General features: G+C 43.5%; 1 protein-coding gene across 1 annotated transcript in view; it reads right to left on the minus strand.

Annotated features, from left to right (window-relative positions):
* Positions 1-17023, minus strand: part of JAK3 (Janus kinase 3) — a 362782-nt gene that overhangs the window by 153063 nt on the left and 192696 nt on the right. Inside the window, exon 10 of the mRNA XM_053702872.1 lies at positions 15854-16037. Within this exon, the coding sequence (XP_053558847.1) occupies positions 15854-16037 (184 nt within the window). The remainder of the gene's footprint in view (positions 1-15853; positions 16038-17023) is intronic.

A 17023-nucleotide genomic window follows, 5' to 3' on the forward strand; every position in this document is an offset into this window, starting at 1 on the left:
CAAACAGTAGCCCATTCACACCTCTTAAGGTAACAGGGAAGCTCTATTCATGTAACATCTTTGTTCAGTCTGCAACACAAATACTCATTTGTACCTGTGACATTAACCTATTGTCATCAGAATACATCCTCAACACTCTACATTTTGTATGTTTTATATTTGATTAAATATCACTAACAGTACTGAGTCTATTAAAATATTTTTTTAAATAGGGATTGCTTAATCACTACTTTGATAGGAACTTATGGTAATCCGTTTCCCTCCGCACCACTTCAAAACCATCTGAATGCAAGTTTTTGATTGTCAGGGTAGGCAGACTATGCACTTTTTTTCTATCACTATATGGACTTTTTAATTTTAACAAATAATTTTTTAAACAATATTTACAACTATTGCTTTTAAAGCACTATTTCCATTCTGGCATGAACTAAAAACAAATGGAAATTATGAGTTTCTATGTAAAAAAACTTTTATCTTTTTTACTGGATTTTAACATTCTTTAAACTGTAAATCATGGACCTGCTGCCTTGATACATTGTATCTGTGCCTAGGAGACCCTTAAATGAGATTGTGCCTTCATGAACGGGTTTTTATAGGGAATGCTCCACCATGCACACAAAGACCAAACTAATTAAAGAGATTGTGTTTTAAAGTGCCTGCACCTACCAAATAGAACTCACGATCACAAATGCTCATTCTAGTTTAAAACATTACCTATGTAGGTACAGGCACTTATAAGGCATTTTTATGAAGTTCAGACTTAAAGTGCATGCAGGCGCGTCCCCAATAAAAACCTGTTCACATAGGTCTCCGCAGGCAACCACATCTCAGTCAACCACATAAATGAACTCCACTGGACTGACCATCACTGTATATACTTCTCCTTCAACAAACCCACCACGCACCTCCGGTATCACCACCCGCCCCGCAGAAACTGGAACAACATCACCCAAGAACAACTGCACTCCACCCTGATCAAGTCCCCCCAGTGACCTCCACTGACGCCAACTCCTCCACCCACCACCTACATCTCTGGATCACAGACTGCGCAAATACCCTTGTCCGTCCACCCGCCAGCCCACCAACAAGGCCAGCTGGTTCACCCCCACCCACCAGGACTCCAAACACCACTGCAGATGATTACAGAGAACATGAAGATCCAGCAAGTCCACCTCGGACAAATCCGCCTACAAAGAAGCCGTCACCACCCACCACCACTTCATCAAAACCACAAAGAAAACCGCTATCCAAGACAAAATCCACGCCAAAACCCACAACAGCAAGGAGCTGTTCACAGTCATCAAGGAATTCTCCAAACCCAACAGTGATACTAACGACATCCCACCCTCCCAGGACCTCTGCGACAACATCGCTACTTACTTCCACCGCAAGATCATCAACATCTACGACAGCCTCAAGCTCCAGAGCTCACCACTCACCACCAACCTACCCACCCCCACCTCACCCAAACCCACCACCCACCACCATCTACGGACTACCTGGATCCCCCTCACCACGGAGGACACACTCAGAATCATGAAATCTATCCACTCCGGAGCACCCTCAGACCCATGCCCACACCACATATTCAACAAAGCGGGTTTTACCCTCGGCCACGAACTCTGCCTCACCATAAACTGCTCCATCAAAACTGGCACCTTCCCAGAAGACTGGAAGCATGCAGAGCTGAAACCCCTGCTGAAGAAACCCACAGCTGACCCCATAGATCCTAAAAAAACTACCGCCTCATCTCTCTACTCCCCTTTCCGGCCAAAGTAATCGAGAAGGCCATCAATGCACAACTTGTTGACCACATCGAGACCAACCACATCTTGGACCCCTCCCAATCCGGTTTCAGGAGCAATCACAGCACCAAGACCGCCCTCCTCGTTGCCACAGACGACATCGGCACCCTGATCGACCAAGGGGAGACTGCCGCCCTCATCCTTCTAGACCTCTCATCCGCATTCAACACTGTAGCCAACAGCACCCTCCTCACACGCCTACACAATGCTGGCATCCGCAATAAGGCCCTGGAATGGATCACCTTCTTCTTCAGCAGCAGAACCCAGAAAGTCAGACTCCCACCCTTCTCCTCCAATCCCACAGCAATCAGCTGCGGCGTACCCCAAGGCTCTTCTCTTAGCCCCACCCTCTTCAACATCTACATGGCCCCCCTCGCTGCCATCGTCCATCAACACAACCTCAACATCGTCTCCTAAGCCGACGATACCCAGTTAATCATCTCACTCACCCGAGACCCCACCACCACCAAGAAAAACATCCACGAAGGACTTACAGCAATCGCCACCTGGATGAACAACAACCGTCTCAAACTCAACACTGACAAGACTGAAATCCTCCTCCTCGGACCCACCAAATCTACATGGGATGACTCCTGGTGGCCCACAGCCCTCGGACACCCTCCAACTCCAACACACCATGCACGAAATCTAGGCGTCATCCTCGACTCATCGCTTTCCATGGACCACCTAGTCAACGCTGTCTCTTCGACTTGTTTTCACATACTCCACCTACTGCAAAAAATCTTCAAGTGGATCGACACCGAAACTAGAAAATCTGTTACCCACGCCCTCGTCAGTAGTCGACTGGACTACGGCAATGTACTCTATGCCGGGTCCACCATCAAGCTCCAGAAACGACTCCAACGCATCCAGAACACCTCGGCTAGACTCATTCTTGACATCCCTCTCCAAAACCACATCACCGAACACCTAAGGAAGCTACACTGGCTCCCCGTCCACAAGAGAATCACCTTCAAGCTCCTAACCCATGCATTAAAGGCCCTCCACAACATCGGTCCTGAATACATCAACCACCGTGTCAATTTCTACACCCCCTCCAGACAACTCCGCTCTGCCGACTAAGCACTCGCAGTCATCCCCCACATCAAGAAAAAAACAGCTGGAGGAAAATCCTTCTCTTATTTGGCAGCAAGGTCATGGAACTCCCTCCCGCTGCACCTCAGACAATCCACCTCCCTTACAAACTTCAGGAAGGACCTCAAGACCTGGCTCTTTGACTGAATTGTCTTCCCTTAGCCCCCCTCTCATAGCGCCTTGAGACCCTCACGGGTGATTAGTTTACGCTTTACAAGTACCCAATAGAATAGAATAGAATAGAATAGTTCGGATCTTGTTTAAGGGTCTCCTAGGCAAAAACATTGTATCAAGGCAGCAGGTTCACAATTTACAGTTTAAAGAATGTTTAAAGTCTTTTGTATAGAAATTGAAAGATGCCAGTACTGCTAGTGACAATCACAACAGTATGAATGAGATTTGCAATTAAATGATAAAATTAAAAACTTGCCCTTTTTAGATGTTGGGGTGATTTTTCCTGCAGATCCCCTTAGCTGTACTGGATAACACATAGTCAACAAATATACATATGTGCATGTACTTACATATATGTAAATGTGCTCCATGTTCTCTGCATACAGCCTCTCCAATAGGGATGAATGTAGCTTTCACGAATTGATACCATGTATATTAATAAACCTCTAGAATTTCTCTTATGCTACCATTTCAGAGTGTTTTACTTACTTCCATATTGTGATTGCTGAGAACCTTTTCAGCCCATTAGAAAAAATAGGACTTTTATTGAGAATCCAGAAACCCAGGAATCCGTCACAAATGTGCTATTGTGATCCCTCTGAATCATAAAGTAGCTTTTTTGAAAAAACAGAATTTATGCTTACCTGATAAATTTCTTTCTCCTACGGTGTATCCGGTCCACGGCTTCATCCTTACTTGTGGGAATATTCTCTTCCCCAACAGGAAATGGCAAAGTGAGCACAGCAAAAGCTGCCCATATAGCTCCCCCTCTGGCTCCGCCCCCCAGTCATTCGACCGACGGTTAGGAGAAAAAGGAGAAACCATAGGGTGCCGTGGTGACTGTAGTGTATAGAAAGAAGAAATTTGAAACCTGACTAAAAAGCCAGGGCGGGCCGTGGACCAGACACATCGTAGGAGAAAGAAATTTATCAGGTAAGCATAAATTCTGTTTTCTCCTACATTGGTGTGTCTGGTCCACGGCTTCATCCTTACTTGTGGGAACCAATACCAAAGCTTTAGGACACGGATGAAGGGAGGGAACAAGTCAGGTTACCTAAACGGAAGGCACCACGGCTTGCAAAACCTTTCTCCCAAAAATAGCCTCCAAAGAAGCATAAGTATCAAATTTGTAAAATTTGGCAAAAGTGTGCAGAGAAGACCAAGTCGCTGCCTTACATATCTGATCAACAGAAGCCTCGTTCTTGAAGGCCCATGTGGAAGCCACAGCTCTAGTAGAGTGAGCTGTAATTCGTTCAGGAGGCTGCCGTCTGGCAGTCTCATAAGCCAATCGGATGATGCTTTTCAGCCAAAAAGAAAGAGAGGTAGCAGTAGCTTTCTGTCCTCTCCTCTTACCAGAATAAACGACAAACAACGATGAAGTCTGTCTGAAATCCTTTGTTGCATCTAAATAGAATTTTAAAGCACGGACCACATCTAAATTGTGTAACAAACGTTCCTTCTTCGAAACTGGATTCGGACACAGAGAAGGAACAACTATTTCCTGGTTAATATTCCTGTTGGAAACCACTTTTGGAAGAAAACCAGGTTTGGTACGCAAAACAACCTTATCTGCATGGAATACCAGATAGGGTGGATCACACTGCAAAGCAGACAATTCAGAAACTCTTCTAGCAGAAGAAATAGCAACCAAAAACAGAACTTTCCAAGATAGTAACTTAATATCAATGGAATGCAAAGGTTCAAACGGAACCCCTTGAAGAACTGAAAGAACTAAATTTAGACTCCATGGAGGAGTCATGGGTCTGTAAACAGGCTTGATTCTGACTAAGGCCTGTACAAATGCTTGTACATCTGGCAAAACAGACAGAACAGATATCTGTCCTTTTAGAGAACTCGCTGACAACCCTTTATCGAAACCCTCTTGGAGAAAGGAGAGAATCCTAGGAATTTTAATTTTACTCCAAGAGAATCCCTTGGATTCACACCAACAGATATATTTTTTCCATATTTTATGGTAAATTTTCCTAGTCACAGGTTTTCTGGCTTGGACCAGAGTATATATAACTGAATCTGAAAACCCACGCTTAGATAAAATCAAGCTTTCAATTTCCAAGCAGTCAGCTGCAGAGAGACTAGATTTGGATGTTCGAATGGACCTTGTACTAGAAGATCCTGTCTCAAAGGTAGCTTCCATGGTGGAGCCGATGACATATTCACCAGGTCTGCATACCAAGTCCTGCGTGGCCATGCAGGAGCTATCATAATCACAGAGGCCTTCTCCTGTTTGATCCTGGCTACGAGCCTGGGAAGGAGAGGAAACGGTGGAAACACATAAGCTAGGTTGAACGACCAAGGCGCCACTAATGCATCCACTAGTGTCGCCTTGGGATCCCTGGATCTGGACCCTTGAAGTTCTGACGAGACGCCATCAGATCCATGTCTGGAATGCCCCATAATTGAGTTAACTGGGCAAAGACCTCTGGGTGGAGTTCCCACTCCCCCGGATGGAAAGTCTGACGACTCAAATAATCCGCCTCCCAGTTGTCTACTCCTGGGATGTGAATTGCAGATAGATGGCAGGAGTGATCCTCCGCCCATTTGATGATCTTGGATACCTCTCTCATCGCCAAGGAACTCTTTGTTCCCCCCTGATGATTGATGTAAGCTACAGTCGTCATGTTGTCCCACTGAAATCTTATGAATCCGACCTTCGCTAGTTGAGGCCAAGCTCGGAGCGCATTGAATATTGCTCTTAGTTCCAGAATGTTTATCGGGAGAAGAGACTCTTCCCGAGACCATAGACCCTGAGCTTTCAGGGAGTCTCAGACCGCGCCCCAGCCTAATAGACTGGCGTCGGTCGTGACAATGACCCACTCTGGTCTGCGGAAACTCATTTCCTGAGACAGGTGATCCTGAGTCAACCACCAACGGAGTGAGTCTCTGGTTAACTGGTCTACTTGAATCTGGGGAGACAAGTCTGCATAATCCCCATTCCACTGTTTGATCATGCACAGTTGCAATGGTCTTAGATGAATTTGAGCAAAAGGAACCACGTCCATTGCTGCAACCATTAGACCTATTACTTCCATGCACTGAGCTATGGAAGGCTGAGGAATAGATTGAAGAACTTGACAAGCATTTAGAAGCTTTAATTTTCTGACCTCTGTCAGAAAAATCTTCATTTCTACAGAATCTATTATTGTTCCCAGAAAGGGAACCCTTGTAGACGGGGACAGGGAGCTCTTTTCCACGTTCACCTTCCACCCGTGAGACCTGAGAAAAGCTAATACAATGTCTGTATGAGCCCTTGATCTGGAAAGGGACGACGCTTGGATTAGGATGTCGTCTAGGTAAGGTGCCACTGCAATGCCCCTCGGTCTTAGAACCGCTAGAAGGGACCCTAGCACCTTTGTGAAAATTCTGGGAGCAGTGGCTAAACCGAACGGAAGAGCCACAAACTGGTAATGTTTGTCCAGAAAGGCGAACCTTAGGAACTGTATTGACCCTCCTGGATTGTTGGTAAAATCGTTTGAATGGTTTCCATTTTGAACGATGGAACTCTGAGGAATTTGTTTAGAATTTTTAAATCCAGAATTGGTCTGAAAGTTCCCTCTTTTTTGGGAACTACAAACAGGTTTGTGTAAAACCCCCAACCTTGTTCCACTGTTGGAACTGGGTGTATCACTCCCATCTTTAATAGATCTCCTACGCAATGTAAGAATGCCTGTCTCTTTATCTGGTCTGAAGATAAGCGAGACATGTGGAACCTTCCCCTTGGAGGAAGTTCCTTGAACTCTAGAAGATAACCCTGAGAGACTATTTCTAGTGCCCAGGGATCCTGAACATCTCTTGCCCAAGCCTGAGCAAAGAGAGAAAGTCTGCCCCCTACTAGATCCGGTCCCGGATCGGGGGCTACCCCTTCATGCTGTCTTGGTAGCAGCAGCAGGCTTCTTGGCCTGTTTACCCTTGTTCCAGCCTTGCATTGGTTTCCATGCTGGCTTAGCCTGGGACGCGTTACCCTCTTGTCTAGAGGCTGCAGAGTTAGGAGATGGTCCGTTCCTGAAGTTGCGAAAGGAACGAAAATTAGATTTGTTCTTAGCCTTGAAAGGCCTATCCTGTGGGAGGGCATGGCCCTTTCCCCCAGTGATGTCTGAAATAATCTCCTTCAATTCTGGCCCAAAAAGGGTCTTACCTTTGAAAGGAATATTAAGCAATTTTGTCTTGGATGACACATCCGCCGACCAAGATTTTAGCCAAAGCGCTCTGCGCGCCACAATTGCAAAACCTGAATTTTTTGCCGCTAATTTCGGCAATTGCAAAGCGGCATCTAAAATAAAGGAATTAGCCAACTTTAGTGCGTGAATTCTGTCCATGACTTCCCCATATGGAGTCTCCTTATTGAGCGATTTTCTAGTTCCTCGAACCAAAAAGACGCCGCCGTTGTGACAGGAATAATGCACGAAATTGGTTGGAGAAGGAAACCTCGCTGAACAAATATCTTTTTAAGCAATCCTTCCAATTTTTTATCCATAGGATCTTTGAAAGCACAACTGTCCTCAATGGGAATAGTCGTGCGCTTGGCCAACGTAGAAACTGCCCCCTCAACCTTAGGAACTGTTTGCCATGCGTCCCTTCTGGGGTCGACAATGGGGAACATTTTCTTAAATATAGGAGGTGGGACAAAAGGTATACCTGGCTTCTCCCACTCCTTAGTCACTATGTCCGCCACCCTTTTGGGTATCGGAAAGGCATCAGCGTGCACAGGGACCTCAAGGAATTTGTCCATTTTGCACAATTTCTCTGGAATCACCAAAGAGTCACAATCGTCCAGAGTAGTTAGCACCTCCTTAAGCAGGGTGCGGAGATGTTCTAACTTAAATTTAAACGTCACAATATCGGGTTCTGCCTGTTGAGAAACTTTTCCTGAATCAGAAATTTCTCCCTCCGACAGACCCTCCCTCACTGCCAATTCTGACTGGTGTGAGCGTATAACAGATAAATTATTGTCAGCGCACACTTGCTCATCCTCTGTATTTAAAACTGAGCAATCACGCTTTCTTGGAAATGCTGGCAGTTTGGATAAAAGATTAGCTATAGAATTATCCATTACTGCCGTTAATTGTTGCATAGTAACAAGCATTGGCGCGCTAGATGTACTAGGTGTCGCCTGCGTGGGCATAACTGGTGTTGACACAGAAGGAGAGGATGATGAACTATCCCCACTACCTTCATTTGAAGAATCATCTTGGGCAATCTTATTAAATGTGACAGTACTGTCCTTACTTTGTTTGGACGCCATGGCACAATTTTCACATACATTTAAAGGGGGAACCACCTTGGCCTCCATACACACAGAACATGTTCTATCTGAAGGTACAGACATGTTAGACAGACTTATACAGACTATTAATGCAATAAAACCATTTTTAAACAAAACCATTACTGTCTCTTTAAATGTTAAACAGAACACACTTTATTTCTGAATGTGTGAAAAAACATAATTTATTCTTACCTGATAAATTCCTTTCTTCTGTAGTGTGATCAGTCCACGGGTCATCATTACTTCTGGGATATTACTCCTCCCCAACAGGAAGTGCAAGAGGATTCACCCAGCAGAGCTGCATATAGCTCCTCCCCTCTACGTCACTCCCAGTCATTCGACCAAGGACCAACGAGAAAGGAAAAGCCAAGGGTGAAGTGGTGACTGGAGTATAAATTAAAAAATATTTACCTGCCTTAAAAACAGGGCGGGCCGTGGACTGATCACACTACAGAAGAAAGGAATTTATCAGGTAAGAATAAATTATGTTTTCTTCTGTTAAGTGTGATCAGTCCACGGGTCATCATTACTTCTGGGATACCAATACCAAAGCAAAAGTACACGGATGACGGGAGGGATAGGCAGGCTCTTTATACAGAAGGAACCACTGCCTGAAGAACCTTTCTCCCAAAAATAGCCTCCGAAGAAGCAAAAGTGTCAAATTTGTAAAATTTGGAAAAAGTATGAAGCGAAGACCAAGTTGCAGCCTTGCAAATCTGTTCAAAAGAGGCCTCATTCTTGAAGGCCCAAGTGGAAGCCACAGCTCTAGTAGAATGAGCTGTAATTCTTTCAGGAGGCTGCTGTCCAGCAGTCTCATAAGCTAAACGAATTATGCTACGAAGCCAAAAAGAAAGAGAGGTAGCGGAAGCTTTTTGACCTCTCCTCTGCCCAGAGTAAATGACAAACAGAGAAGACGTTTGTCGAAATTCCTTAGTTGCCTGTAAGTAAAATTTTAGAGCACGGACTACATCCAGGTTGTGCAGTAGACGTTCCTTCTTTGAAGAAGGATTTGGGCATAAAGAAGGAACAACAATCTCTTGATTGATATTCCTGTTAGTAACTACCTTAGGTAAGAACCCAGGTTTAGTACGCAGGACTACCTTATCCGAATGAAAAATCAAATAAGGAGAATCACAATGTAAGGCTGATAATTCAGAGACTCTTCGAGCCGAGGAAATAGCCATTAAAAATAGAACTTTCCAAGATAACAACTTTATATCAATGGAATGAAGGGGTTCAAACGGAACGCCCTGTAAAACATTAAGAACAAGGTTTAAACTCCATGGTGGAGCAACAGTTTTAAACACAGGCTTAATTCTGGCCAAAGCCTGACAAAAAGCCTGGACGTCAGGAACTTCTGACAGACGTTTGTGTAACAGAATGGACAGAGCTGAGATCTGTCCCTTTAATGAACTAGCAGATAAACCCTTTTCTAAACCTTCTTGTAGAAAAGACAATATCCTAGGAATCCTAACCTTACTCCAAGAGTAACCTTTGGATTCACACCAATATAGGTATTTACGCCATATCTTATGGTAAATCTTTCTGGTAACAGGTTTCCTAGCCTGTATTAAGGTATCAATAACTGACTCAGAAAATCCACGTCTTGATAAAATCAAGCGTTCAATTTCCAAGCAGTCAGCTTCAGAGAAGTTAGATTTTGATGTTTGAAGGGACCCTGTATCAGAAGGTCCTGTTTCAGAGGTAGAGACCAAGGTGGACAGGATGACATGTCCACCAGGTCTGCATACCAAGTCCTGCGTGGCCACGCAGGTGCTATTAGAATCACTGATGCTCCCTCTTGTTTGATTCTGGCAATCAATCGAGGAAGCAACGGGAAGGGTGGAAACACGTAAGCCATCCTGAAGTCCCAAGGTGCTGTCAGAGCATCTATCAGGACTGCTCCTGGATCCCTGGATCTGGACCCGTAACGAGGAAGCTTGGCGTTCTGTCGAGACGCCATGAGATCTATCTCTGGTTTGCCCCAACGTCGAAGTATTTGGGCAAAGACCTCCGGATGAAGTTCCCACTCCCCCGGATGAAAAGTTTGACGACTTAAGAAATCCGCCTCCCAGTTCTCCACTCCCGGGATGTGGATTGCTGACAGGTGGCAAGAGTGAGACTCTGCCCAGCAAATTATCTTTGATACTTCCATCATAGCTAGGGAGCTTCTTGTCCCTCCCTGATGGTTGATGTAAGCTACAGTCGTGATGTTGTCCGACTGAAACCTGATGAACCCCCGAGTTGTCAACTGGGGCCAAGCCAGGAGGGCATTGAGAACTGCTCTCAATTCCAGAATGTTTATTGGCAGGAGACTCTCCTCCTGACTCCATTGTCCCTGAGCCTTCAGAGAATTCCAGACGGCACCCCAACCTAGAAGGCTGGCGTCTGTTGTTACAATTGTCCAGTCTGGTCTGCTGAATGGCATCCCCCTGGACAGATGTGGCCGAGAAAGCCACCATAGAAGAGAATTTCTGGTCTCTTGATCCAGATTCAGAGAAGGGGATAAGTCTGAGTAATCCCCATTCCACTGACTTAGCATGCACAGTTGCAGTGGTCTGAGGTGTAAGCGTGCAAAGGGTACTATGTCCATTGCCGCTACCATTAAGCCGATTACCTCCATGCATTGAGCCACTGACGGGTGTTGAATGGAATGAAGGGTGCGGCAAGCACTTTGAAGTCTTGTTAGCCTGTCCTCTGTCAGGTAAATCTTCATTTCTACAGAATCTATAAGAGTCCCCAGGAAGGGAACTCTTGTGAGTGGAACGAGTGAACTTTTCTTTTCGTTCACCTTCCATCCATGTGACCTTAGAAATGCCAGCACTAACTCTGTATGAGACTTGGCAGTTTGAAAGCTTGAAGCTTGTATCAGAATGTCGTCTAGGTATGGAGCTACCGAGATTCCCCGCGGTCTTAGTACCGCCAAAAGAGCACCCAGAACCTTTGTGAAGATTCTTGGAGCTGTAGCCAATCCGAATGGAAGAGCCACAAACTGGTAATGCCTGTCTAGGAAGGCAAACCTTAGGTACCGATAATGATCTTTGTGAATCGGTATGTGAAGGTAAGCATCTTTTAAATCTACAGTGGTCATGTATTGACCCTCTTGGATCATAGGTAAAATTGTCCGAATAGTCTCCATCTTGAACGATGGAACTCTTAGGAATTTGTTTAGGATCTTTAAGTCCAGGATTGGTCTGAAAGTTCCCTCTTTTTTGGGAACCACAAACAGATTTGAGTAAAACCCCTGTCCCTGTTCCGATCGTGGAACTGGATGGATTACTCCCATTAACAAGAGCTCTTGTACGCAGCGTAGAAACGCCTCTTTCTTTGTCTGGATTGTTGACAATCTTGACAGATGAAATCTCTCTCTTGGAGGAGAGTATTTGAAGTCCAGAAGGTATCCCTGAGATATTATCTCTAGCGCCCAGGGATCCTGAACATCTCTTGCCCAAGCCTGGGCGAAGAGAGAAAGTCTGCCCCCCACTAGATCCGATCCCGGATCGGGGGCCCTCAATTCATGCTGTTTTAGGGGCAGCAGCAGGTTTCCTAGTCTGCTTGCCCTTGTTCCAGGACTGGTTAGGTTTCCAGCCTTGTCTGTAGCGAGCAACAGCTCCTTCCTGTTTTGGTGCAGAGGAAGTTGATGCTGCTCCTGCTTTGAAATTACGAAAGGAACGAAAATTAGACTGTCTAGTCTTGGCTTTGGCTTTGTCCTGAGGCAGGGCATGGCCTTTACCTCCTGTAATGTCAGCGATAATCTCTTTCAACCCGGGCCCGAATAAGGTCTGCCCTTTGAAAGGTATATTAAGCAATTTAGACTTAGAAGTAACATCAGCTGACCAGGATTTTAGCCACAGCGCCCTGCGTGCCTGAATGGCGAATCCTGAATTATTCGCCGTAAGTTTAGTAAGATGTACTACGGCCTCCGAAATGAATGAATTAGCTAGTTTAAGGACTCTAAGCCTGTCCGTAATGTCGTCCAGAGTAGCTGAACCAATGTTCTCTTCCAGAGACTCAATCCAGAATGCCGCTGCAGCCGTGATCGGCGCAATGCATACAAGGGGTTGCAATATAAAACCTTGTTGAACAAACATTTTCTTAAGGTAACCCTCTAACTTTTTATCCATTGGATCTGAAAAAGCACAGCTATCCTCCACCGGGATAGTGGTACGCTTAGCTAAGGTAGAAACTGCTCCCTCCACCTTAGGGACCGTTTGCCATAAGTCCCTTGTGGTGGCGTCTATTGGAAACATTTTTCTAAATATCGGAGGGGGTGAGAACGGCACACCGGGTCTATCCCACTCCTTAGTAACAATTTCAGTAAGTCTCTTAGGTATAGGAAAAACCTCAGTACTCGTCGGTACCGCAAAATATTTATCCAACCTACACATTTTCTCTGGTATTGCAACTGTGTTACAATCATTCAGAGCCGCTAACACCTCCCCTAGTAATACACGGAGGTTTTCCAGTTTAAATTTAAAATTTGAAATATCTGAATCCAGTCTGTTTGGATCAGAACCGTCACCCACAGAATGAAGTTCTCCGTCCTCATGTTCTGCCACCTGTGACGCAGTGTCTGACATGGCCCTAATATTATCAGCGCACTCTGTTCTCACCCCAGAGTGATCACGCTTACCTCTTAGTTCTGGTAATTTAGTTAAAACCTCAGTCATAACAGTAGCCATATCCTGTAATGTGATTTGTAATGGCCGCCCAGATGTACTCGGCGCTACAATATCACGCACCTCCCTTTGAGCGGGAGATGTAGGTACTGACACGTGAGGCGAGTTAGTCGGCATAACTCTCCCCTCGTTGTTTGGTGAAATTTGTTCAATTTGTACAGATTGACTTTTATTTAAAGTAGCATCAATACAGTTAGTACATAAATTTCTATTGGGCTCCACTTTGGCATTGCAACAAATGACACAGGTATCATCCTCTGAATCAGACATGTTTAACACACTAGCAAATAAACTTGCAACTTGGAAATACAATTCAATTAGAATAATATTAAAATGTACTGTGCCTTTAAGAAGCACAGAAGATCTATGACAGTTGAAAATTAATAAATTGAAACAGTTATAGCCTCAATCCTTGTAAACAACACAACTTTAGCAAAGGTTTAATCCCATTAGCAAAGATAACAAATTCTGAAAGCAGGAAACAAATTACAGAATAAACGTTTTTTATCTCAGTCAAACTATAATTCTCACAGCTCTGCTGAGAGAAATTACCTCCCTCAAAATAAGTTTGAAGACCCCTGAGCTCTGTAGAGATGAACCGGATCATGCAGGGAATACAATGAGTTGCTGACTGAAATATTTGATGCATAGAAAAAGCGCCAAAAAACGGCCCCTCCCCCTCACACACAGCAGTGAGGGAGAACAGAAACTGTCAGAAAAACAGATTAAGCAACTGCCAAGTGGAAAAAAAGTGCCCAAACATTTATTCACACAGTACCTCAGCAAATGAAAACGATTTTACATTCCAGCAAAAACGTTAAACATAATCTCTAGTTATTAAACAGCTTTATGTATTTCTTACAGTGTAATTCTAGTGAAGTACCATTCCCCAGAATACTGAAGTGTAAAGTATACATACATGACATTATATCGGTATGGCAGGATTTTCTCATCAATTCCATTGTCAGAAAATAAAAACTGCTACATACCTCTATGCAGATTCATCTGCCCGCTGTCCCCTGATCTGAAGTTTACCTCACTCCTCAGATGGCCGAGAACAGCAATATGATCTTAACTACTCCGGCTAAAATCATAGCAAAACTCTGGTAGATTCTTCTTCAAACTCTGCCAGAGAGGTAATAACACACTCCGGTGCTATTTTAAAATAACAAACTTTTGATTGAAGATATAAAACTAAGTATAATCACCATAGTCCTCTCACACATCCTATCTAGTCGTTGGGTGCAAGAGAATGACTGGGAGTGACGTAGAGGGGAGGAGCTATATGCAGCTCTGCTGGGTGAATCCTCTTGCACTTCCTGTTGGGGAGGAGTAATATCCCAGAAGTAATGATGACCCGTGGACTGATCACACTTAACAGAAGAAACTATGAAGGAAATATCCGATCCTTACCAAATTTGCACCCTAGTGTCTTAATGCTTTGAAAGTATTGCACACCAAATTTCAAGTTTGTAACCCCTTAAATGCTGCAGCTTTACCTTTCCTTGGGGGTTATTCACCACAGAAATAAGCCTTCTAGAATCATTTTTTATGGCCACAGGACCCTCTCACATGAAGCTGCATGCACTGCTTCCAGAAGTAACTGCGCAATTAAGGCGCGAAAATGAGGCCTCCTCCCTCTGCATACCAGAGTGAAGGGCCCTTCCTGACTAGATTAGGTGTCTAAACGACTGCCAGGCGAATAAAAAACGTTCCCAAAGTGTCTTCAAGTTCCAAAACACTTCAAAAGTCATATAAATATTGTATAAATCAATCGATTTAGCCCACAATAGTGTCAACCAGTATATAGCCCATTAATAAGCCTTCATTCTGTTATGAGTCTAAGAAAAATGGCTTACCGATCCCATAAGGGAAAAATGACAGTCTTCTAGCATTACCATGTCTTGTTAGAAAAGGGACTAGTCATACCTTGAGCAGAAAAGTCTGCAAACTGTTCCCCTCAACTGAAGTTCTCTGGTTTCAACAGTGCTGCGTGGGAACAGCAATGGATTTTAGTTACTGCTGCTAAAATCATACTCCTCTTTAAACAGAACTCTTCATCACTTTCTGTTGTAGAGTAAATAGTACAAACCGGCACTATTTTAAAATAACAAACTCTTGATAGAAGAAATAAAAAACTACAACTAACACCACATACTCTTTACCATCCCCGTGGAGATGCTACTTGTTCAGAGCGGCAAAGAGAATGACTGGGGGGCGGAGCCAGAGGGGGAGCTATATGGACAGCTTTTGCTGTGCTCTCTTTGCCATTTCCTGTTGGGGAAGAGAATATTCCCACAAGTAAGGATGAAGCCGTGGACCGGACACACCAATGTAGGAGAAAGAAAGAAAAAAGCCACAGCCAATAGATTGTGATCGAAGTCATAGTTCTCACAACCACCAAATTAAACTTTCATTACTCAGAGTATGCAATTTTAGGAGACTTTTCAGTGTGCTTTTATTGTTATATTCACTATATTTTCTTGGCATCCTTTGTTGAAGAGCATACCTAGATAGGCTCAGGAGCAGCAATGCACTACTGGAAGCTAGCTAGTGGCTGGTAGCTATACACATGTGCCAGTTGTCATGTGTCCAGCTAGGTCCTAGTAGTGCATTACAGCTCTGGAGGTGACTATAACTATTAGTTTAACCCCTTTGCAGCAGTGCAATCATAAACTGCTTTTACATGTTAGAGCATTTTCTTTTCTTCCGTTGTTTGTCCCTTTAAAATCTGAGGCCACAGGTTAAGCACAAGTTGAGGTGAATATTTGTGCTACATTGAGTTTAATCATCATGGAACATGCACCCTTCTTCTGTACCTTTGGGTTTCGGAGGGCAGCAAATGGTGAGCTTTGTATGAACATCACCTAGACAAAGGCTACAGTGCTGGTAATGGTCCAGAAGACTCCTCAGACTGGGGAATGAACGTGAGACATTGAGAAGGGAGAACATATCATTCACGCACAGGATCTGACAGCTCTTGTAGTCCATCCCAAGTGGAGTCTGTAAGACATATAGCTGGAATGGTAGGGACTAGAACAAAATATATATATAGAACATGGAGGCAACAAGATAAAGAAAGAGATAAGGAGGGAAAATTCTGCAGAGAAGAAGTGTAACGTATTTACAAACATGGAAATTAAAACAAGAGGGGAATCAAAAGAACATGAATTGCACCAGTAGTGGACCTACTGAACAGAGGGCCCTGGTGCAAATTTATTTTGGACCCCCAAAGGTAACTCGGTAGTAAGCAATAGTATTAATATACATGCTGCTCTGTATAATGATTTTTAGTGTAAATATATAGATAGAAACATAAATAGATAGATAGATAGATAGATAGATAAAAGATAGATAGACAAATATATAAATAGATAGATGATAAATAAATAGGTAGAAAAATAAATATATAAATAGATGATAGATAGAAGATAGACAAATATATAAATAGATAGATGACAAATAAATAGGTAGAAAAATAAATATATAAATAGATGAAAGATAGATATAGATAGTTAAATCTACAACGCACTATTTAAAGGCTCCCCTGCATTAGGTTTGTACACATTTTGAACACACACCTATGAAGAGACTGGCTGTAAACAAAATCTTACAAAAAGAAAACATAAAGCCTGTGGTTACTCCCCTGTTCTGTCTTTAGTTCTCTTTCTGTGCTATCTTTGAGTTGCCCATGCAAATATGAATATATATGCATATAATGCAACACAGTGCTTAATTGTTGATGTATAATAAAATAGGGGTCAATCACAATCTATTGTTTGTTAATTATCAGCTTGTTATTGGCTGCAGATGAACTTTTTTTTTCTTGACACAATTACAAAAAGCCTTTTTATTGTTTCTAAGGATAGAAAGCATTTTTGCAATATACTTACTTTAGCAAAAATGCTTCTAGTTAAAGTTATTACTGTTTTTCAGTGGCATACGCACATATGCTATGACCTCTCCTAATAATGCATCAGTATTCAAAC

This window comes from Bombina bombina, chromosome 2 (assembly GCF_027579735.1).
Source record: "Bombina bombina isolate aBomBom1 chromosome 2, aBomBom1.pri, whole genome shotgun sequence".
Taxonomy (NCBI): domain Eukaryota; kingdom Metazoa; phylum Chordata; class Amphibia; order Anura; family Bombinatoridae; genus Bombina; species Bombina bombina.